The sequence below is a fragment of the Phyllobates terribilis genome, unplaced genomic scaffold, assembly GCF_046119375.1.
Source record: "Phyllobates terribilis strain yellow unplaced genomic scaffold, ASM4611937v1 Scaffold_7__3_contigs__length_470593459, whole genome shotgun sequence".
Classification (NCBI taxonomy): Eukaryota; Metazoa; Chordata; class Amphibia; order Anura; family Dendrobatidae; genus Phyllobates; species Phyllobates terribilis.
In genome coordinates, this window is record NW_027362767.1 from 110,351,890 (window position 1) to 110,375,633 (window position 23,744).

The window sequence follows — 23,744 nt, forward strand, 5'->3', positions numbered from 1 at the left end:
TTCCATGCATTTCGGTGTAAACACTTTCATCATAAATGTCCAGAAATCACTTTCGTATGAATGCTGGAAGTGACCCTATTAATATAAATTTGCCCTTTCACTTTTGTTTTTCATATGAAAATTCCCTAAGTCTTTTGTGTTATAATCAAGATGTGACATTAGGAAAAAAAAGGAAATGTGTTTATAATGTAAATTATTTACCATATATAAAGATTTACCAGTAATATGATTCTTACTTGGCATGGACTGGGAAAGATGTAGAAGGACTTCATACATTAATAGAATTAACAGTGTAATTGTCACGCACAGTGTGGGAAAGACTAAGTGCAACACGAAGGGATGAGGGGAAGGAAGCCCAGACACTAGGGAAAGGGAAGTGGAGACTCCTAGGCAGATCTAATAACACCTTGCCTACCCTACCGTCCCTATATTGGTTCCACACCAATCGCCGAGCAGGAAACCTAAGCCCTGTATATCCCTAGGGCTAGAGCTAGGCCCTAGATAAGGAGTGGGGGGTGAGAACTGGTCAGTCGCCACTAAAAACTAAAAACAACAAGGGAGACAAACTAAGGGGGAAAACTTAGCTTGCGCAGACACCAGAGAGCTAACCCCAAACGTCCTCCAAGGGCACCAGACAGGAAGCTAGCCGACTGCTATAGCTGCAAGCCTTCACAAGGGAAAAATGAGAATATCACCGGCGACTCCCTGAAGCAGATTGAGAGATTATAAACACCCAGACCAGGGTGTGTGTCAATCAGAGCAGGAGGTAGGTTGTCGTTGGGTCCAAAATTCAGAAGGACTGCCAAACACAGTGACCTTCTGCAGCCAGATGCAGAGCGACTGTCTGTTACATCTGACACACCCGTGACAGTAATATTTTACTTGTAATGTTTTAAAAATCTCATTTTGACAAATGGTAAGAGTATAAAGGAATTGGTCAAAGGAGAAAGGATCTTATAAATCTAAAGCCATTCATCAAGGAGTGTAGTTACCATTTTAACCCCAAAAGTGTCTTCAAGAAATTAAAATTGCCATTTTCCCCTATTATTGTACTTTTCTTTTTGACGTAGGCTTATAATCTTTACTCTGTATGTCAGTAAAACTAACAAAATACCACATTTGTTTACCTTATTTTTGGATTATAAAACACACTTTTTAGCAAGAAAAAAAATCTTGCTAAAAAGTGTATGCGTCTTGTAGTCTGGAGGCAGCTTTCTCTGTTGGAGAAGAGTGCTGCTGACACAACATCCTTCCTGATCACTGAAAGAACAGTGCAGCGGCACAGATTTCTCTCCTCTTGCCATACAGCGATCAGTTTGATCAGACCAGGGCGGGAGAGAGAGATGCCAGGACCTGCACATCACTAAAGCTGCATGAATGCTGAAGGTCCTCACTAGATGAAGGATCTTTAAGGTTGTGTAATCAGTCTAGAACAAGCTTCAAAATGTGGTGGTAAATACAGTATGTGTGTGTTTATGTAATTAATCTGTGTGTATGTAGCAGAGCTGTGTGTATGTAGCAGAGTTATGTGTGTATGTAACAGCTGTATATATGTAGCAGAGCTGAGTGTGCATTTACTGTACATACTGCAGTGTTGTGTACTTGTGTGCGCTGCATACAGTGTACATAATAAGAGTGCTGTAAAGCTGTATGCGTATAACACGCATGCCTCTGTAGCTGCGATCCAGGCTGAGATAAAGCCATTAGAAGCCAGGTTGTATCTCCTGATGAAATACGCCCTTGGCAAGGAAACTGTTAAACAGCTTGTAAATGGGATCATTTTGTTATTTACCTAGAGGAGTACAATCGTGGCCACCAGTATACAGGGAGAACGGCCGTCACCCTGAGAGAACCGATTAGTAAGGGTTGGTATAACATAAATCACGAGTACATGAAGTGCGGTGTCTCAAGATACTTTGTAATTAAACATAAGAGTAATGTGGATCTTTTAAAGGTAATTTCAATAGAGTAAGTTAATAAATCACTGTCTAGGCTTAAATTTTTTTTTATAAAACAGCTCTTTATTGGATATTTTGTTTTGATTGGGCTTGGCCCCCAAAGTGGTTACAGTGAGGTTATAGAGTCTGTTAATCAGAACTCCACGATTTCAGTTTTATTTTCATTTATTATTTTGCTTTTAAATTATGTGATGGAGTAATGTGAAGTCTGATAAAAGAGAGAGAAATGCAATGTCAGTGAAATACAAAAGAGAGGATCTTCGCGCAGATGAAGTCACTTCTAGTCTTCATAAAGAAGCTACATCTGGGTTATGGCTTTTTATATTAAAAGGATTATCCGGGACTGTAACTTTAATGGGCTATCCTTAGGATAGGTCATCAATGTCTGATCAGTGGAAGTACGTCACCCTGCACCCCCACGATCAGCGGTTCTCACAGCACAGCTCCGACCAATGTATAGTGGCCGCGGCTGGGTACTGCACATCCGCCATCTATTCCAATCAATAGAGGATAGATGTGCAGTACCGGCCATGGCCTCTATTCCATTGATGGAGCTGTGCTGTGCATCTCCGCAACTGAGCAGTTCAGGCCATCTCCGACACTGAGAACCGCTGATCGGCGGAGGTACCAAGTGTCGCACTCCAACCGATCAGACATTGATGACCTATCCTGGGCCAACAGTGTTAAAGTCCTGGACAACCTCTTTAAGTGAGATTTAGAGAATTTGCAGTGAAAATACAAAGGAAATAATATTTTCACATAATTGAAGTCACCTACGGATTCAGTGTGTGGTTGAGATGATGCACGTTATAGACATCACTTCTGGTAAGGCTATGTTCACACAACTATACTTTCGGTCCCCGTGCTGTCCATGAAAAAACTGACATCAAGGGGATAAGACTAGGTCCAATGTTATACAATTAGGCTTTTCAGGTGAGTGGGTTTTTTTCATGGACCGAATCTTCAAATGAAAAAAATGTCATCATGCACTGGTTTTGTCCATATGTCGGGTCAGATTCTCCCATTCAAGTCTATAGGTGCTTAGAAAAAATCGGATCTCATACGGATTATCCATTTTTGCATCCGATTTTTACAGATACATTGTCATTATTAAACCTGTATTTCATCATGTACATTTTAAAATGTTGGTATATAAAAACATATGTGACATAAATGTCACAGGGATGTTACTTAGAGGTAAAAAACGGACACCCAGATGGCACACGAACTGCATTCAGATTAAACTTGTCCGAGTTTTCTGGATGAAGCTCAGACTTTTTGTTTTATACATTTGTGTAATCTGAGCTGAAAAAAAAAGCTTGAAGGTGAGGAAAGTTTGTAATGTTGTGGAACCTATATAGTTTGCATTTTTATAATACATTTTTAAAGTGGTAAAATCATTATTAAATTATTGGCCGGTGCAGTTGTAAATTCTATTCCGGAGAGCAGATAACTAGTTGGAGTGTTCCTTGGTTAGTGAAGAGGATGTAAGTGAAAACTTTTTTTGGGGGCGCAACCAGCTATTCCGTTGCAACTCTGATCAACTTGCTCTTTTGTTTCTTATTCTTCATTTTTTTGCTTCAAGGAAAGAAAAAAAAACCCTTTAGATAGATAGAAAGGCAGGGATTAAAAAGTCTTGAAGTAGACAGACCAAGCTGTCCTTCTCTTGCCTTCAGACTCTGGGTTTGACTCAAGCAGCCGTACTTGCAGACTGAAATATACACACTGGTGCTTTCACACAGTCAACATGCTTCAGGGCAGACAATTTACATCTGAATGATTCACATTTGCATATAATGCATCTGATCTGCATATATCAGATCTCATTTGCATATGAAATGCATGCTGGTGGCCCACCAGTGGCTAAAGCCCGGATTCTGAGACCAAGGTCACAGTCACAAGGTCATAGTGGAGTGCAGGAGGGGCGGGATATCCCTGGAGAAAGATAAGGGTAGTCCTTCCATCAATTAATGTGTACACCTCCTATGTAACATACACCTACATACTGTTTATTCTAAAGGCGCATTTACACTGCAAGATTGTTGTGAACAGGCATCCCTAGGAGCGCTCCTTTTACAATCATATTTACGTGTAAATCGGCTGTCGATTACTCAGTGAAAGAGCAAAACGCTTGTTCATCGGGTAAAATTATTTTTAAGCAGGCTTAAAAATCATCGTTTTCTGCAGCGCAACATCCTGTATATACAAGACTTGCGCTGCCGAGAACAATGACAGCCTATGTGCATAGAATGATCTATTACAGATGGTTCGGTGCACATCGGCAGTGCGGTCTACTTGTGTAAATTGAAAAAAGCCTTGGACAGGCTGAAACATCTTTTTTTTGAGTTGTGGAATAAACCAACTAATCATCAACACGTGAGTGCCGTGATTTTCTTTTCCTACAGACATTGTTCTCCACGTGCACCACCCTAGCTACACGGAGTGCCGACTATTTTCTCTTGATACATGTGTAAATAGGCTGTCAAACGACCGCCGATCAGCAAACAAGTTGCTCATCATTAGTCGTTAAAGAAGCACTCCTCTTCCCATCAAAGTTTTTATCCTCTTAATATATTGCAGTCATCAGATTATATACCACTGTGTACTTACAATTTCTCATTTTGCCTTTCTGCCCAGTTAATTCTTCTCCTTTTTATTAGGTCTATAACATCACATGATTAAAAACAGACTAGCTGAATTCGGCTTGATTCCCTCACCTGTGCACTAAAGAGAAGTGCTCATTGTATCTGGGCACCGGACACTTGGACATAATGTCCAATTGGTTATACAAAAATATTTAAAGCGGTTATTCAGGACTAAGTTATTGTTTTACTATGAGCCAAAAAACTAACAGTAAACAACTAACTACTTGTTCTATACGGTCACTGTTCAAATCGGTCACTGACAGCTCCTGACGGCGATTCAGCTGTTCTATGTCCTCTTCTTCCTCTGGGCTACTTTGTCGACAGGTTGTGACTACTGACGTTATACTGACGTTAGTGGCTGTCAATCATCAGCAGTCAAACTCCAGCAACAGAGGAGAATGGAAGAAGAGGACATGGAGCCGCTGAATCGCCGGCAGGAGCTGTCAGTGAGCGCTCTGTGCCAACAGGTTGTTAGAACTAAAAATAACCAATCCTAGAAAAACTTTAACCCCTGAAGAAGGTATATGCGAAACGTGCGTCGGGGTACTGGGCAGTGTGATCTGCTATTTGGTTAATTTATGATGGCTTGTAGTGGGTATGGGGTGTCTTTGCACTAGTGCACTTTATTGAGAGCTTGAGCTGTGAGGGTTTCTTTTCTATTTGAGGTTTTCTAAAAATATTCATTATATTTACCGTATTTTGCAAATTATAAGACGCACTTTTTTCCCCCCAAATTTGGGAGGAAAAAAGTGTGCATCTTATAATGAGAACTTACGGTTTTACCTGGGGTGTGCGGCGTTGGATCAGGGTCCCAGAGGTTGATGGCGGCTGTGGGGGTAGCGGGACGATGCTGTGGGCCCCGGTGGTGGTGGGGCGATGCTGCAGACCCCGGTGGTGGTGGGGCGATGCTGCGGCGGTGAGCGGAGGAAAGGTTCCCTATCCCATACCTAGCGCTGTCCTTCGGCAAAATGGCCGCCGGAGCGGCCCCCCAGGTGAAAAGGATTATAAGGCGCACAATTTTATTTAAAATAAACAACAACATTTTTTCCTATTTTGCACTCCAAAATTTGGGGTGCGTCTTATAATCCGCAAAATATGGTTCTTGTTCACAGTGTTATGCTTTGATATTGCTATTGTCACGGGTGTGTCGCCACGAAGATCGTCACGAGTACACAGCCTGACTTCTCGCAGCTGACTTGTTGGTGCTTTGTGTTTTTCGGCAGTGAGGGAGTTAATTCTCTCTCTCTCTGTGCTAGACGAGGTCCAGCCTCGCCCAGCTGCAATCAATACTGCTGTAGTGAGACTCCTTCAAATGCCTGCTGGTCTGTTTGGGAAGTGTCGGTGAAAGCATTTCATTCAGACTAACAGAGCGGATCGTGGTGTTTGGAGTTTCTGAGATAAGTGTATTTGGAGTGTTTTTTCCCTTCCTCGCTTTATCATTTATCTCCTTTCCCGTTGGTGTTCCCTCTGTTGTAGTTGTGTAGTTGTTGTATGCAAGGTGGTTTTGGTTTTTCCCTTGTACTGTCTCGTTCGTCTAAGTACTGTGTGTGGGCATATTATTACTTGTCCCCTTTTGTTGTGATCGGGGTCCTTCTCAGGACTAGATTACTTAGGTGCAGGGATCCTCAGGAGGTAGGGGTTACGCTGGCGGCCTGGACCTCTGTACCTTTAACAGTACCTCCAGGTTGAGGGACTAGTCAGGGCCCCAGCTTAGGGTCAGCTTAGGCCCCCTACCTCCAGTATACAGAGACAGCGTGACAGCTATATTCTGGTGAGAGCACTCTCTGTCTGAGGGGTCCTTAATTTAGATTCCTTATAATAAGTTATTATGGCATCTATCCTTACAATCATGTATTAGGTCCCCTGTCTAATACTTTGGTTATATGTGTGTATACACTGTATGCAGAATTATTAGGCAAGTTGTATTTTAGAGGATTATTTTTATTATTGATGAACAACTATGTTCTCAATCAACCCAAAAGACTCATAAATATTCAAGCTTAATATTTTTGCAAGTTGGAGTGGGGTTTCTTTTTAGATTTGGCTATCTTAGGAGGATTTCTGTTTGTGCAGGTAACTATTACTGTGCCGAATTATTAGGCAACTTAATAAAAACCAAATATAATCCCATCTCACTTGTTTATTTTCACCAGGTAAACCAATATCAGTGCACAAAATTTAGAAATAAACATTTCTGACATGCAAAAACCAAAACCCAAAAAATTAGTGATCAATATAGCCACCTTTCTTTATGATGACACTCAACAGCCTTCCATCCATAGATTCTGTCAGTCGCTTGATCTGTTTTCGATCAACATTGCGTGCAGCAGCCACCACAGCCTCCCAGACACTGTTCCGAGAGGTGTACTGTTTTCCCTCCCTGTAGATCTCACATTTTATGATGGACCACAGGTTCTCTATGGGGTTCAGATCAGGTGAACAAGGGGGCCATGTCATTGTTTTTTCTTCTTTTAGACCTTTACTGGCCAGCCATGCTGTGGAGTAGTTGGATGCATGTGATGGAGCATTGTCCTACATGAAAATCATGTTTTTCTTGAACGATACCGACTTTTTCCTGTACCACTGCTTGAAGAAGTTGTCTTTTAGAAACTGGCAGTAGGTCTGGGAGTTGAGCTTCACTCCATCCTCAACCCGAAAACGTCCCATAAGTTCATCTTTGATGATCCCAGCCCATACCAGTACCCCACCTCCACCTTCCTGGCGTCTGAGTCGGAGTGGAGCTCTCTGCCCTTTACTGATCCAGCCTCTGGCCCATCCATCTGGCCCATCAAGAGTCACTCTTATTTCATCAGTCCATAAAACCTTTGAAAAATCAGTCTTAAGATATTTCTTGGCCCATTCTTGACGTTTTATCTTATGTTTCTTGTTCAAAGGTGGTTGTTTTTCAGCCTTCCTTACCTTGGCCATGTCCATGAGTATTGCACACCTTGTGCTTTTTGATACTCCAGTAACGTTGCAGCTCTGAAATATGGCAAAACTGGTGGCGAATGGCAGCTTCACGCTTGATTTTCCTCAATTCATGGACAGTTATTTTGCGCCTTTTTTGGCCAACACGCTTCTTGCGACCCTATTGGCTATTTGCCATGAAACGCTTGATTGATCGGTGATCACGCTTCAAAAGTTTGGAAATTTCAAGACTGCTGCCTCCCTCTGCAAGACATCTCACAATTTTGGACTTTTCAGAGCCCGTCAAATCTCTCTTCTGACCCATTTAGAAAGGAAGTTGCCTAATAATTAAGCACACCTTATATAGGGTTTTGATGTTATTAGTCAGCACCCCTCCTCATTACAGAGATGCACAGCACCAGATTTACTTAATTGGTAGTTGGCTCTCAAGCCGATGCAGCTTGGAGTAGGACAACATGTATAAAAAGTATCATGTGATCAAAATACTCATTTGCCTAATAATTCTGCACACAGTGTAGTGCTGTACCCCCATTGTTTGACTAATTGATTCGATTTGTACTGATTATTCTTTGCCATAATGTGATTCACCATTGACCACACTGCCTTTTCTTTTTTTTCTGGGTTTTATGGGGCGTTTTTAATTCTTTTTTATCCTTCTAGTTTTTGTGTATATAATTTATTCTTAATAAAATTTGTGTATATTTATGCATATGGATTGTTTGTTATTTTTTTTTTTGTTGGGGGAGCATTTGTAGGTGTTAGCAACTACCTGCCTTTCAGTTCTTAGGTCCACACTAAAAATTTCTTAAAGTCCTGGATAAGCATTTTTCCCTTTTTCAGTTTATAAATGAGTAGACCTGCATCTCATCCTGGCTCTGGTCATCTCTTATTCCCTTGGACCATCAAAGTGAATACCGTTACTGTTTGTGTATGGAAGAATTGGCAGTGGAGAAGAATGATGAGTCTCATTCCTTTCATGCACTCTGTTTCCTTTCAGGGACTCTTAGGACTTTCTAAATGTGGCCATCGATTGACTCTTTTCCTTTGCGTATAATGTTATTTTGTTCAATCTACCATGTCTGGTTTTCTTCTGATCACTTCTTCTCCAATACGTAGCAAAATGAATAATTGCCGAAAAAACCTACAGATGCCACCATCTTGGCACTAAACTTTTATGTGCTTCCTTTGTGAAGGCATTAGGCATTGCACAGTTATGAAATTAGGCATTACACAGTTGTTGGCATTACACAGTTGGCATTACACAGTTGTTGGGCATTACACAGTTGTTGGGCATTACACAAGTTGTTGGGCATTAGACAGTTGTTGGGCATTACACAGCTGTTAAGCATTACACCGTTATTGGGCATTACACAAGTTGTTGAACGTTACACAGTTGTTGGGTATTACACAGTTGAACGTTACACAATTGTTGGGCATTACACAGTTGTGCATTATGCAGTTCAACATTACACAGTTGTTGGGCATTACCCAGTTGTTGAAGGTTACACAGTTAGACATTACAAAGTTGTTGGGCATTATGCAGTTGAACTTTACACAGTTGTTGGGCGTTACACAGTTGGGCGTTACACAGTTGTTGGGCGTTACACAGTTGTTGGGCGTTACACAGTTGTTGGGCGTTACACAGTTGTTGGGCATTACACAGTTGTTGGGCATTACACAGTTGTTAAGCATTACACAGCTGTTAAGCATTACACAGCTGTTGGGCATTAGGCAGTTGAACGTTACACAGTTGTTGCATTTGTTAGGCATTACACAGTTGTTGGCATTACACAGTTGTTGGCATTACATAGTTGGGCATTACACAGTTGTTGGGCATTACACAGCTGTCGGGCATTACACAGCTGTCGGGCATTACACAGCTGTTGAACGTTACACAGTTGTTGGGTATTACACAGTTGTGCATTACGCAGTTGAACATTACACAGTTGTTCGGCATTACACAGTTGTTGGGAATTACACAGTTGTTGGGCATTACACAGTTGTTCACATTACACAGTTGTTGGGCATTGCACAGTTGAACGTTACACAGTTGTTGGGCATTACACGGCTGTTAAGCACTACACAGTTGTTAAGCATTACACAGTTGTTGGGCATTACGCAGTTGAACGTTACACAGTTGTTGGGCATTACACAGTTGTTGGGTATTACGCATGTGAACGTTACACAGTTGTTGGGCATTACACAGTTGAACGTTACACAGTTGTTGGGCATTACACAGTTGTTGGGCATTACACAGTTGTTGGGCTTTACGCAGTTGAACGTTACACAGTTGTTGGGCATTACACAGTTGTTGGTCACTACACAATTGTTGAAGGTTACACAGTTGGGCATTACACAGTTGTTGGGCATTACACAGTTGTTGGGCATTACACAGTTACATAGTAACATAGTTTTTAAGGTTGAAGGAAGACTAATCCATCTAGTTCAACCCATAGCCTAACATGTTGATCCAGAGGAAGGCAAAAAAAAAACATGTGGCCAACACTAAGCTCCACATTGGGGAAATAAATTCCTTCCGGACTCCATACGACCATCAGACTAGTTCCCTGGATCAACACCCTATCAAGGAATCTGGTATATATAACCTGTAATATTATACTTTTCAAGAAAGGCATCCATGCTCTTCTTAAATTTTAATAGTAAATCACTCATTACAACATCATGCGGCAGAGAGCTCCATAGTCTCACTGCTCTTACAGTAAAGAATCCCCGTCTGTGATTATGATTAAACATTCTTTCCTCCAGACGTAGAAGATGCCCCCTTGTCCCCGTCTCTGGCCTCAGAGTAAAAAGATCAGTAGACAGGTCTTTGTACTGTCCCCTCATATACTTGTACATAGTAATAAGATCACCCCTAAGCCTTCTTTTTTCCACAGTAAATAACCCCAAGTGTAATAACCTGTCTTGGTATTGCAGACCCCCCAGTCCTCTAATAACCTTGGTCGCTCTTCTCTGCACCCTCTCTAGTTCAGCTATGTCTTTCTTATACACCGGAGACCAGTACACAGTATTCTAAGTGTGGTCGCACTAGTGACTTGTATAGAGGTAAAATTATGTTCTCCTCATGAGCATCTATGCCTCTTTTAATGCATCCCATTATTTTATTTGCCTTTGCAGCAGCTGCCTGACACTGGCCACTAAACGTGAGCTTGTCATCCACCAATACACCCAGGTCTTTTTCAGTTACAGTTTTGCCCAGTGTTTTACAATTAAGCATATAATTATACATTTTATTTCCTCTGCCCAAGTGAATTACATTACATTTATCCCCATTAAAGCTCATTTGCCATTTATCAGCCCAAGCTTCTAGTTTACATATATCCTCCTGTAATATAAAATTGTCCTCCTCTGTATTGATTACCCTGCAGAGTTTAGTGTCATCTGCAAATATTGAAATATTACTCTGTATGCCCCCTACAAGGTCATTAATAAATATGTTAAAAAGAAGGGGGCCCAATACTGACCCCTGTGGTACCCCACTGTTAACTGAGACCCAGTCTGAGTGCTTTCCATTAATAATCACCCTTTGTTTCCTTTCACTGAGCCAATTCTTAACCCACATACATATATTTTCCCCTGTCCCCATTTTTCTCATTCTATGTATCAACCTTTTGTGTGGAACCTTATCAAAAGCTTTGAAAAGTCCATATACACAACATCCACTGCATTTCCTTGGTCCAGTCCAGAACTTGCCTCCTCATAAAAACTGATCAGATTAGTTTGACAGGAACGGTCCCTCGTAAACCCATGTTAATATTGGGTCATGAGGTTATTCTTCTTCAGATACTCTAGTATAACATCTCTTAGGAAACCCTCCAGGATTTTACCCACAGTAGAGGTTAAGCTTATGGGTCTATAATTTCCAAGTTCAGTTTTTGTCCCCTTTTTGAATATTGGCACCACATTTGCTATACGCCAGTCCTGTGGTACAGACCATGTTATTATGGAATCTTTAAAGATTAAAAATAATTGTCTATCTATGACGTTACTTAATTCCTGCAATACTCGCGGGTGTATCCCATCCGGGCCCGGGGATTTGTCAACTTTAGTGATTTTTAGACGCCGCCGTACTTCCTGATGTGACATTTAATGGAGAATTTTTGTTATCACTGATCATGTTTTCTGTCATGCGATTTTCTTGTGTAAATACGGATGAAAAAAAATCATTTAGCATATTGGCTTTTTCCTCATCCTCATTCACCATTTCACCCAGACTATTTTTAAGGGGGCCAACACTATCATTTTTTAGTTTTTTACTATTTATGTGGTTAAAGAATATTTTGGGATTATTTTTACTTTCTCTGGCAATGATTCTCTCTGTCTCAATCTTTGCTGCCTTGATTTGATTTTTACAGAATTTATTTAATTTTCTATATTTATTTAATGCCTCATCACTACCTACTTGCTTTAATTCTCTAAATGCTTTCTTTTTGTCACTTATTGCGCCCCTTACAGCTCTATTTAGCCATAGTGGTTTCCTCCTATTTCTAGCATGTTTATTCCCATAGGTTATATATTGTACACAGGTCCTATTCAGGATGTTAATAAATGTCTCCCATTTGCTTTGTGTAGCTTTATGTCTCAGGATATTGTCCCAGTTTATTGCACTAAGATCATCTCTCAACCGTTGGAAATTTGCCTTCCTGAAGTTTAGTGTCCTTGTAACCCCTCTACTATACATTTTATTAAAGGTTACATGAAAACTTACTATTTTGTGATCACTATTACCCAAGTGACCCCCAACTCGTATATTTGATATGAGTTGTTGGGCATTACGCAGTTGAACGTTACACAGTTGTTGGGCATTACACAGTTGTTGGGCATTACGCAGTTGAACGTTACACAGTTGGGCATTACACAGTTGTTGGGCATTACTCAGTTGAACGTTACACAGTTGTTGGGCATTACACAGTTGTTGGGCATTACGCAGTTGAACGTTACACAGTTGGGCATTACACAGTTGTTGGGCATTACGCAGTTGAATGTTACACAGTTGTTGGGCATTACACAGTTGTTGGGCATTACACAGTTGTTGGGCATTACACAGTTGTTAGGCATTACACAGTTAAGGAAGCAGGGACCTATTCTGTCTCTTTGAGAGCAAACGCATTCTGTTAAGCTGCAGGTATTTAGCATTACCATATTGGTTTTGACATGGGCTGAATTACACTTTCACCAAGCGTTGATGTTTGCCTCCTACACTGCATAATAACATGAATGATTAGACTGAGATTTGCGACTGACATGACACCGAAATCTCCGCTCTAAGCTGCAGCGATGTATTTTGAAGCCGTAGTTATTTTATGAAAGAACCCAATGTCCTCCAAGCCTGATAAAGAGGGAAATATAGTCTGAAAGCCGATGCCGTCAGTGCTTTAGCTAAAAGTTGGTCTTGTTTCTTATACTGACTGCTACCGCGGGCTTTCTGATTCCTCCACCGCACTGATAAGGTAGAAAATAATCAGATTAGTACAACACAATTTCTCCTCTCCAAATGATATTCTTATAACCCAAGTAAATTAGGAGACATAAAGTGGATGATTTTTAGACAGATTTGTTTCACTGTAGTTTTTTTAATTAAAAGAAAAAATTACAAAAAAACTTTTAATGGACTAATTTTAATTTCGATATCTCACAACGAGCAGGTTAATTACACCTCGTTAATCAGGCCTTGGCACTATGGCACTCGGGTGTCATTTTGAATTTAGAGTAATATGTAGTGAACTGCTCGTCTCTGCTATTCCCAAGGTCCAACTCGGAGAGCTTCTCCTGGCTCTCACAGTACAGCCTTAGGTCCACAAATAGAGAGCTGCTCAGACACCGCTGCAAAAGCTTCAGAACACAGATAATCAATTGCTGAACAACGGTTGATGTAGAGGACTCAGCACATGGATATTAAATTACTGAACAATGGTGGCTGCCGAGGGCCTAGATGTTCATTTACTGGATTACATGTACTTTGAACCGCAGACCAATATTCAATTACCTGTCTTCAGGACTACATGGAGGATGACCATAGACACTGATTACGGGGCACTGTTGATGCATATGGCCTTAGTTATTTATAGCCACTGACTAAAGAAGTCCTATATTTGTTCCCTGCGTTATTATTGAACATACAGTGGGTGCGGAAAGTATTCAGATCCCTTTTACATTTTTCACTCTTTGTTTCATTGCAGCCATTTGGTAAATTCTAAAAAGTTCATTTTTTTCTCATTAAAGTACACTCTGCACCCCATCTTGACTGAATAAAAAACAGAGATGTAGAAATTTTTGCAAATTTATTAAAAAAGAAAAACTGAAATATCACATGGTCATAAGTATTCAGACCCTTTGCTCAGACACTCATATTTAAGTCACATGCTGTCCATTTCCTTGTGATCCTCCTTGAGATGGCTCTACTCCTTCATTGGGAGTCCAGCTGTGTTTAATTAAACTGATAGGACTTGATTTGGAAAGGCACACACCTGTCTGTATAAGACCTCACAGCTCACAGTGCATGTCAGACCAAATGAGAATCATGAGCTCAAAGGAACTGCCCAAGGAGCTCAGAGACAAAATTGTGGCAAGGCACAGATCTGGCCAAGGTTACAAAAGAATTTCTGCATTATTCAAGGTTCCTAAAAGCATAGTGGCCTCCATAATCCTTAAATGGAAGAAGTTTGGGGCCACCAGAAGTCTTCCTAGAGTTGGCCATCCAGACAAACTGAGAAATCGTGGGAGAAGAGCCTTGGTGAGAGAGGTAAAGAAGAACCCTAAGATCACTATGGCTGAGCTCCAGAGATGCAGTAGGGAGATGGGAGAAAGTTCCACAAAGTCAACTATCACTACAGTCCTCCACCAGTCTGGCTTTTATGGCAGAGTGGCCCGACGGAAGCCTCTCCTCAGTGCAAGACATATGAAAGCCTGCATAGAGTTTGCTCAAAAGCACATGAAGGACTCCCAGACTATGAGAAATAAGATTCTCTGGTCTGATGAGACGAAGATAGAACTTTTTGGTGATAATTGTAAGCGGTATGTGTGGAGAAAACCAGGCACTGCTCATCACCTGCCCACCACAATCCCAACAGTGAAACATGGTGGTGGCAGCATCATGCTATGGGGGTATTTTGAGCTACAGGGACAGGACGACTGGTTGCAATTGAAGGAAACATTAATGCGGCCAAGAACAGAGATATCCTGGATGAAAACCTCTTCCAGAGTGCTCTGGTCCTCAGACTTGGCCGAAGGTTCACCTTCCAACAAGACAATGACCCTAAGCACACAGCTAAAATAACAAAGGAGTGGCTTCAGAACAACTCTGTGACCATTCTTGACGGGCCCGGCCAGAGCCCTGACCTAAACCCAATTGAGCATCTCTGGAGAGACCTGAAAATGGCTTTCCACCAACGTTCACCATCCAACCTGACAGAGCTGGAGAGGATCTGCAAGGAAGAATTGCAGAGGATCCCCAAATCCAGGTGTGAAAAACTTGTTGCATCATTCCTAAGAAGACTCATGACTGTACTAGCTCAAAAGGGGGCTTCTACTCAATACTGAGCAAAGGGTCTGAATTCTAGGACCATGTGAAATTTCAGTTTTTCTTTTTTAATAAATTTGCAAAAATTTCTACATTTCTGTTTTTTTTCAGTCAAGATGGGGTGCAGAGTGTACTTTAATGAGAAAAAGATGAACTTTTTAGAATTTACCAAATGGCTGCAATGAAACAAAGAGTGAAAAATGTAAAGAGGTCTAAATACTTTCCGTACCCACTGTAGAATGTGCCACTTATTCCTTAAAGGGATTGGCCCACCATTATGTATCACTTCCGATGTATTGATCATAAGAATGCTGTCAAGAATAAGTTATGCGATTTTCTTACATTCCATATCGCCACCTGTTTTTTGCAATGTCCAGATCCAACTAATGAGCTAGAAGGGTAATTGTGCTTTCAAGTAACTTTTTAGATTAAGTTGTCTTGTGTTTACATAAAGAATAACACTATTTTGGTCATTGTATCCTGCATTTTCACCAGTTTTCCCCTCTGCATCTTCTGTCTCTTAATTTGCAGTTCACTCTTAGCTGGTGGGAGGGGATGAGCTGCTATGATGTCTCCCGTTCACAGCACAGAGAATTCCTTCTCTTCATTCCTTTTTTAGCATACATAGAGCAGCAGTAGCATGTAGGACATTACGCAGCAGTAGTGATCCTTGTAGCTATGATCTAGCATTGCAGTGATGTGAAACACTTGTTAGAAAGTTCAGCAGAATCTTTCTGTGTCTTCCTCTGCTTGTTTCCTCTCACTGCTCCCCACCCATCCTCTTCCACCACTACCTATAGGGGACAATGGGTTGTGGCACATGACACCACAGTGAGCTGGCAGTACGTCTTATCTGAATTTGAGCTGTTTTTTTAGTGGATAATGAGTTCAGGAGGCAAGGGGAGGAGAAGAAGTGGATGGTAATAGAGAAGGAAGCAGATTTCTTGGTATATTGCAAAGTTTTATTATATTCACCTGTACTACTTTAATTATGAAAAGTTTGTTGAAAGTTCAGTTCCCATTAAATGTTTCTACCTGTTCACTATATAGTAACAGATAGCAGTAAACAGTAAATCACTTGATATGTGACCAGCTGCATTAAACCTACTTGATTGACCTTGCTATATATTGCTATACACTTTAAACACCAGATGGCACCATATTTTGCATGAAAATGTCATAACGCGTCAATTTTTAACAAGTAAAATGCAAAAAATATTCACTTTGTATTATCTATATAGTATCACAGGCAATACGCAAACCTCAGCCTATTGCCGAGAGGCGAACATGATTGGATGGCAGTAAGGAAAGCAGGTTGTTACCCAGTGAATCCATGAATTGTTGCTGAGGATGGTCAATGTACATTTTTCTTAAGAAATAAACATAAATCCTGGGGCCTCACACGTGACCAATTTACGGGCACAGTATTCCCAAAGAGCTCTCACCTATTCCATACAATTGTGTACTTTAGATCTCAACAGATGAATAGGCTGACACAGTTTCAGTGATTGTGGTCCTAGAGAGATCTAGGCTTGAACATAGTGCTGAACGCCACCACTAAGTCTAAAAAAGTGGGAAGTCTCAACCCTTTGGAAATTGGCCATTTTTTTCCTTGTTGCCTTCCTGGAGCCGTAACTTGTTTGTATGCTACTGACTTAGCCTTATGAGGACTTGTTTTTTTGCAAAACGAGTTGCAATTTTGAATGAGACCATTCATTTTACCTTATAATGCATTTAAAACAGGGAAAAAAATCCAAGTGGAGTGGAATTGAAAATACAAGCAGCATTTCCATCCTTGTTTTGTGGGTTTTACTTTTATGACCATCACTTTATAGTAAAAATTGCCTATGACGGGTTGTGTAGGTTTTTCATGAAAGTTTGCAGTAATTCTATGTGACTGCAGACTTGTGAATCCTCATATCGCACACAGCACGCACTGTGAGGATTCTCCGGTTACGGCGGCGATATGCATTCCTCCGGCCACATTCCGACTAGATATGTGGGGCCGTGGTCTAGTCAGAATGTGGCCGGTTGTATGCATATCACATAATTGCGGTCACACCGCTCAGTCTCCCCTCTGGCATTGGAGAATACTCACAGTGTGTGGTGCGCGTGATGTGAAGGCTCACAAGTCTGCAGTTACGTAGAGTGACTGCATACTTTCGTGACAAACCTGTGACTTTCTCTTGGGGTAGGTTCTCATGAGTGTGTAAAAATTCATCCTAGTTTCAGCCAGAAAATTTGCATGATTTTTTTTTTCATTCGTCATCCATATGCAATCCGTGTACAGTCCATGGCCTTATTCTGCTCCTTAGAGAGGAGCTGTAATCTGATCCCTCAGTGATCTGGTTGTCCATCTTTTCTTGAGTAAGACTTTTATTTTAGCAGCTTTTCAAAGAGCGCATTTCTCTGATATATTACAAAGTTTCTTTGATTGCTATTGATTTATGGAAAGTCTGTTGAAACAAAAATGACCATTTAAGCCTAAACTCATGCATTTAATATTAGCAGTATAATATGAATGTGTGCACTTTTTTTTCTGTGAGTTTTCTTAACTAATCCAATTTGTCTTGAAAGAAATTAAATACAATTTCGCAGCATGCTAGTAAAGCTATTCGACAGGTTGCAGTGCACATCCCAAAAACTGGATGGCCACATAGAGTCATATATAACATCAATATCTCTCAACAGAGTATCTTAGAATCGTGCTTTTTTCCCCAAAACTCAACTTGCACCATTCTATAAAACAAATACGGCACCGGATACGGTGATAACACCTGACAATCTGCACATGTGCATGAGGCTGTTTCCTGCAGCAGGGAGAGCACTGCAGATGTGCCAGGTGGGGATACTTGGTTCATGCCAGGTGGGAATACTTGGTTCATGCCAGGTGGGAATACTTGGTTCATGCCAGGTGGGAATACTTGGTTCATGCCAGGTGGGAATATTTGGTTCATGCCAGGTGGGGATACTTGGTTCATGCCAGGTGGGGATACTTGGTTCATGCCAGGTGGGGATACTTGGTTCATGCGATAGATTTTATCGCTGACTTAGTGGACAGTACAGCCATCAATCAAAGCCTGGGGAGAATTGTCAGGCAGGCATTAATAAGAAGGGCAGTAGTGCTTGCCAGGCCTGGGACTGCATGCAAATGTGCTCTGTTGTAAAAGGAGGAAACCTGACGCTTGATAGCCACCAATTGGATAAAGCCAGCCCATGAGTCAGTGCTAACTTTTTAACAAGCCCAGCCAACTAGTATTTTCCTTTGCAATTGCATGAACCCCTGAAGCATCTTTCTGCAGATGAAACTTTTTACTTTTTGAAGAACACTCTCAATTGGTTAAATATTCAATGTTGTGTGGCAAGCCTAGTTAAACGGATGACACTGACTTTTAAGCTACCTCCAATAAGTGGTAATAGAGAGCCAACTTTCTGTCTAGTAGGAGACTTTATTTGCCTGGTTTGAATCCCTGTACCCTTCTGACTGTCTCCTTTTTATCCTTAAGTGATGGATTACACTTTAGGTGAGATTAGAAAATGAGAAACCAATTGGATTTTGCAACAATAAAATGTTTAGCGTTCATTCTATTAAAGGATACTAATTGATAGCGTTTCTGAAAGGTGGGGTGTGGCATACGTAAAACGCACTGACTTTGTGCTCCCTGTGAATCTTTATGTAGTAAAGTATATGGAGAACGCCGGGTGGTTAGATCGTCTCACAGCCTAGCGCTTTGATAGAAGAATTGAGTGTAATGGATACAGTCCGCCATGATCTTCTGAACCTCTGCTGAAGTCATGTAGAATTTCTGATATGATAAATGTGTGTCTCAGTCTCTTACTAAAGAACTTTCCTTTTTAGTTATAGGATCCCAGAGGAGAAGAAGCCCCAGCTCTTTGGCCATTGATATCTTTGATTCTCATCTTGGGAGTCACATCCTACAGGTACAAAACATGCTTCATGTCATATCCTCCAGCTATATAATGACACCGAGTGATTCTTGATCACAGTCTAATTTTTCAAATGATCACAAAACTTTATATAAATGTGTCAAATTTAAGGGAACTTCAACTATTTTCTGCTTGTTTTCTTCAATCTGTCGATTTCAATTCAGCTTCAGTGTGAGAAAATGTGATATCATTTGTTTTAGACTTCTTATGATTCAGTTATATGTTTCTGGGTGATTAATTTGAGTTATTAAAATAATTATATTTGCATTTTAATTAATATGAAAAGTGTGGGTTTCGGGAATGTCAGTCATTGTTGACGTTGTTGGATGGTTTGAGCCAATGGAAAATGCTCCTTAGTTGTTTTTTTTTTACTTATCTATGTGTAATTTTGTTAATTCCCAATCAAATAAGCCAGACCATTCCTATTTTTTGCCTAATTACAGCTGTAGGGAAAGTAATCTGCTTGCACAGTGTTAAACTTCCTCCTCTGTTGGTTGGTTTCACCCCTGCTTTATCCAGCTATGATCATACACTACTATTTCACTTCTGTTTTCTGCAGAGAACAAATGGAGACCTATGATTGTACGATGCAATTTTTCAAAAATTTTACCTTTTGAAACAGTTGTCTTGAAAAATCCTGGTGAAATCATGGAAGTGGTCATGATGTATTCAGTTAAAGAGCTCACAAGTGCACTTTCTCAAGTGTAATACTTACAGGCTATGGTTAATAGATATTTGTATATGAGTCGTTGATCCAAGGATTTATTCCTATTGTCATATTTGGAGTCATGGAGGATTTTTTTTCTCCTTAGATGAAGAACATTAGCTTAAGTCTCATAACGGTTCTTGGGTCATCTGGATCAACCTTGCAGGAGAATCGACAAATCTTTATGTCTTCAAAGCAATGATATTGTGATCTTTTAAGGAAAAGAAAACATACTATGTTATAATAGTGGTCTACTCAAAGACGTTCTGTTGTTATTAATCATCCCACCAAACCTTTGGGTCTTCAGCCACTGATAGCAGTTTTTGGCTGTGCAATTGAAGTTCACTCTAAAGGTAGCCATATACAGTAGTTACTCATTCAGAAGACTTCAAGGAGTACCGCATTGGGCATTTGCAATTTTCTTTTGTTCTAGAGAAAATAAGCTACCACCTGAGCTGTCTGGCAGTGACTTATTCACCTCACCTGGCTGAGAACATATGCACAGTTAGAGGAATCGAGCATGCACGTGTATAGAGTTGTCAGGTGCAAAAGCATTTGACCAAATGAGCAAACAACTATTGAAGGTGCATGACCACCATAAATGGGTTTTTCTGGACTTTCTATGGATGAACTATCCTTAAGATCATCAGTATTAAATTAGTGGGGGTTCATCTCTGGTACACAACATTGATCAGTTTATTGAAGGGACTGTAGCATACTGGTACTGACACAGCTTTGTACATTGTGCTGTGATCCTGAATTGTACAGCAACTTTTTTCCATTAAAAGAGTTATCCTCTACTTGGACAACCGTTTCTTAAATGACCGCTTCTCCCACATACAATTATTATTATTTAGCGGTCTTTGGATCGATCTCGAGCCATGGTGACTTGATGGATGAACGCTCTGTAGGAAGATCGATCTTAGGCAAGCCTAGATAGGTCCACCAGGGTCTTCTCTGCAGTTAACTTGATAGTACCAAGTCATCAGGTTGCTGGACTTCCTTTTCGCCTTGTTCTTTCTATTCTTCCGACCATGATGTCCTTCTCCAGTGATTGCTCTCTATGTATGATGTGTCCAAAGTAGGCAAGTCGTAGCTGGGCGATCCTTGCTTCCTTCGAGTGACATGTCTGACTTGATTTGTTCCAAAATTGTTTGTTTTTCTTGCCATCCATTGTATTGATAACAGCTTTCTCCAAGTAGAATAAGGTATTGATAACATCCTTCTCCAAGTAGAATAAGGTATTGATAACATCCTTCTCCAAGTAGAATAAGGTATTGATAACATCCTTCTCCAAGTAGAATCAGAAAAGCTTATACTCACCTCTTGTATCGGCGCCGTTCCAGCGATTTCGTCACTGGGTCTCCCATACTAACGTGCTCATGTGAAATAATTGGACGCGAGCATCGGTAGACCCTGCCATTTTTGCTAGAACGTCTCCGATTCGGGAGGTGAGTATAAGCTATTTTTATTTCACTCAGGGGACTTGGTTTTTTAAGAAGGGATTGCCCAAGTAATGGACAATACTTTTAACTAGACCGTGAGAGAGCCATTGCACAATGTATGGAGCTGTGCTAGTTCTGGTGCTATGTATTAACCATGAAATGTTGGCTAGCTGGGTCTCATCAGTAGCGAATTAGAGAAACGTTCTGAAGCCTTTTCTGGACATCTTTATAATGCAAAATCTTCATTCTAGTTATGGGCCAAGTGAATTCAATAGCATAAGTGACAAGATAACATGATTTGCAAGAGTAGTATCACCACCAGAGCTTTGCAAACCTCTGCCACCCTGGTGTGCGCACCCTGGTTTCATCGGCGCTCTGTACGTGCCTGGAGAAGCAGTCTTGATGCAATGCACAGACAACCATTACCGCCTGCTCCGCAAACCTTGCAGCTGTCTGTGCCTCCCCGGTCATGTGCATTGTGCCGGTGAAGCCACAGTTTGCAAAGAGCTAGTGGTGATGTGCATATCACAGTCACTCGCTGATTTGCATATCCTTGGCCAAATCGAAAGGTTTTATGATGAAATTGATTAAACAGAAAACAAAAGAAAGGGGCTTGATGGAAGCTCTAGAAAGAGTGGAATAAAGACATGGGGCCGGCTTGTGGGACATGGGGAAACTGTCAGATTCTTTTTAAGAAGAACCTTATCATTTTTCCCGTCACTATTTTTTTTTAACCCTAATCTCTTGTTCTGTAACCTCTGTCTCTTGGAAATACACTTAATTTAAATACTTGATTAGATCGCATGGAAAGAGGAGACAACTAATCTCTGGGTGGATGCGCTCGGTCTTTTCGTTAAGACCAGATCCCTCGTGGAATAAAGGTGGATGAAGGGGGAAGACAGGGCAGGACTTTTATGTGATGCTAATTAATCACTAGCACAATTATGGCAAGTAACATTCTGTATCTGTGTATCATGACAACAGTATACAGTATAGACTGCTCTGTATATACATATATATTTATAATCTCGTCATGGTGGTAATTGACAAAAGAGAGAACGCATTTCTGCCTGTGTGCTTCTGAAAACCGGATAAGGGAAGGGTTAATGAGCAGCGCTCTTTCACCGACATCTCTGATCAATTGGTAGATGAATGGATGGCTGCAGCCCCAGCACTGACATTTAAACCAGGCATCTGCCTGTGATTGATAAAGTCCCGCAGGCGGCCATCACCGCTGGGGGGGCAGGAAAGAGAGTGTGCATATCACTGAGGATCTCCTTACCCTGTCCTGGTGGTTGGACAGATTAAAGCCTACGGTCCTACACATGGAACCACCCTGATAGAAAATGTCCATGTTTTCCATGATCCAGAACATTTATCTTCAGATATGTGTATATCTGCACGATTAGAGACATTTCTACTGCAGAAATGTTGGTGGAGCCTTGTAAAGTATCTGTAGGTTCAGATGGACGGAGATCTATAGGACTAACCACTTTACTGTATGCGATGATATATTGACGTGGTCGGCACCGCTCATGTTCTGGTATCTTTAATCTTTCCCCATTTCCAGATCGTACTTTGTTTGTGTCTTTACATCGCCTGCTGTATATTAGTTTGATTTGAGAAAAACGCCACTAAATTACAGTGCAAATATTAGATTTTACATAGAAGAGGTTGAAAACCTATTACAGCTACAGGTGTGTACAAAGCCCTACAAACAGCAAACTGTCTACTTGTCAGTATCACATTGCAGTCACCAACAACATGGCTCCTCACTGTGATCCTAAACTTCATTATTTCTTATCTTTTAAAAATACCCAGAAGGGCAGGGGAGCAGTGACATCACACACACATGTGACCAGATCCCGCCCACATTTACTGCAGTCGTAATATGAGCTAGTTGTACAGTAGGAAGATGGAAGATGCGTTTGCCTTTTGAATACTTTTTTTTTTTTAGCATAGGACAACCCCTTTAAATAGGACCTGTCACCATATATCCGTTACTCCCCTGATTAATCTGTTTTTTGGGGGGGTTATCAATTAATCCTCTAGGCGTTCCCAGAGATATGGTTCTTTCTATTTATTACTACTTTTTATAGTCTTTTTCCAGAGAGGGCGTGATTCTTAGGATCCTCTGGGGCGTATCTTTAGGCTGCTCTCCATTACTAACCTGTGAGCGCTGACACTTTGATAAAAAACTATAAAAATTCTAAAAAAAAAGGATCATAAACCGGGACACATATCACAGATATGAAAAAAAGAAAACCGTGCAATACTCAGGAGAGCAGTACAAAAGCTGGCCACTTTTGAGCTGGCGACAGGTCCTCTTTAAGGTAATGAGTAGATTCCACTACAAAGACAGATTATAACATTTGAGGATATACAGTTTTGGAAAGAAGATGGTGTTAGATGTTCTAATTGTACAAAAATATGAATGGGCAGTACTGAGGCATGTAAACAGGACAAGGGGGCATCCTTTATGTCTAGGGGAAATACATGTTTTTCCATTATCAATGATGGATTCTTTACTGTAAGAGCAGTGAGACTATGGACCTCAGCGCCATACCAGGTTGT

The 23,744-nt window shown here is 40.8% G+C and overlaps 1 protein-coding gene across 7 annotated transcripts in view; it reads left to right on the forward strand.

Moving 5' to 3' along the window:
• The window catches only part of NPAS3 (neuronal PAS domain protein 3), a 788,102-nt gene that overhangs the window by 313,984 nt on the left and 450,374 nt on the right, over nucleotides 1–23,744 (forward strand). For all 7 annotated transcript variants that reach the window (XM_073639080.1, XM_073639082.1, XM_073639081.1 and 4 more), the window contains one exon: nucleotides 18,931–19,013. In XM_073639080.1, the coding sequence (XP_073495181.1) occupies nucleotides 18,931–19,013 (83 nt within the window). The remainder of the gene's footprint in view (nucleotides 1–18,930; nucleotides 19,014–23,744) is intronic.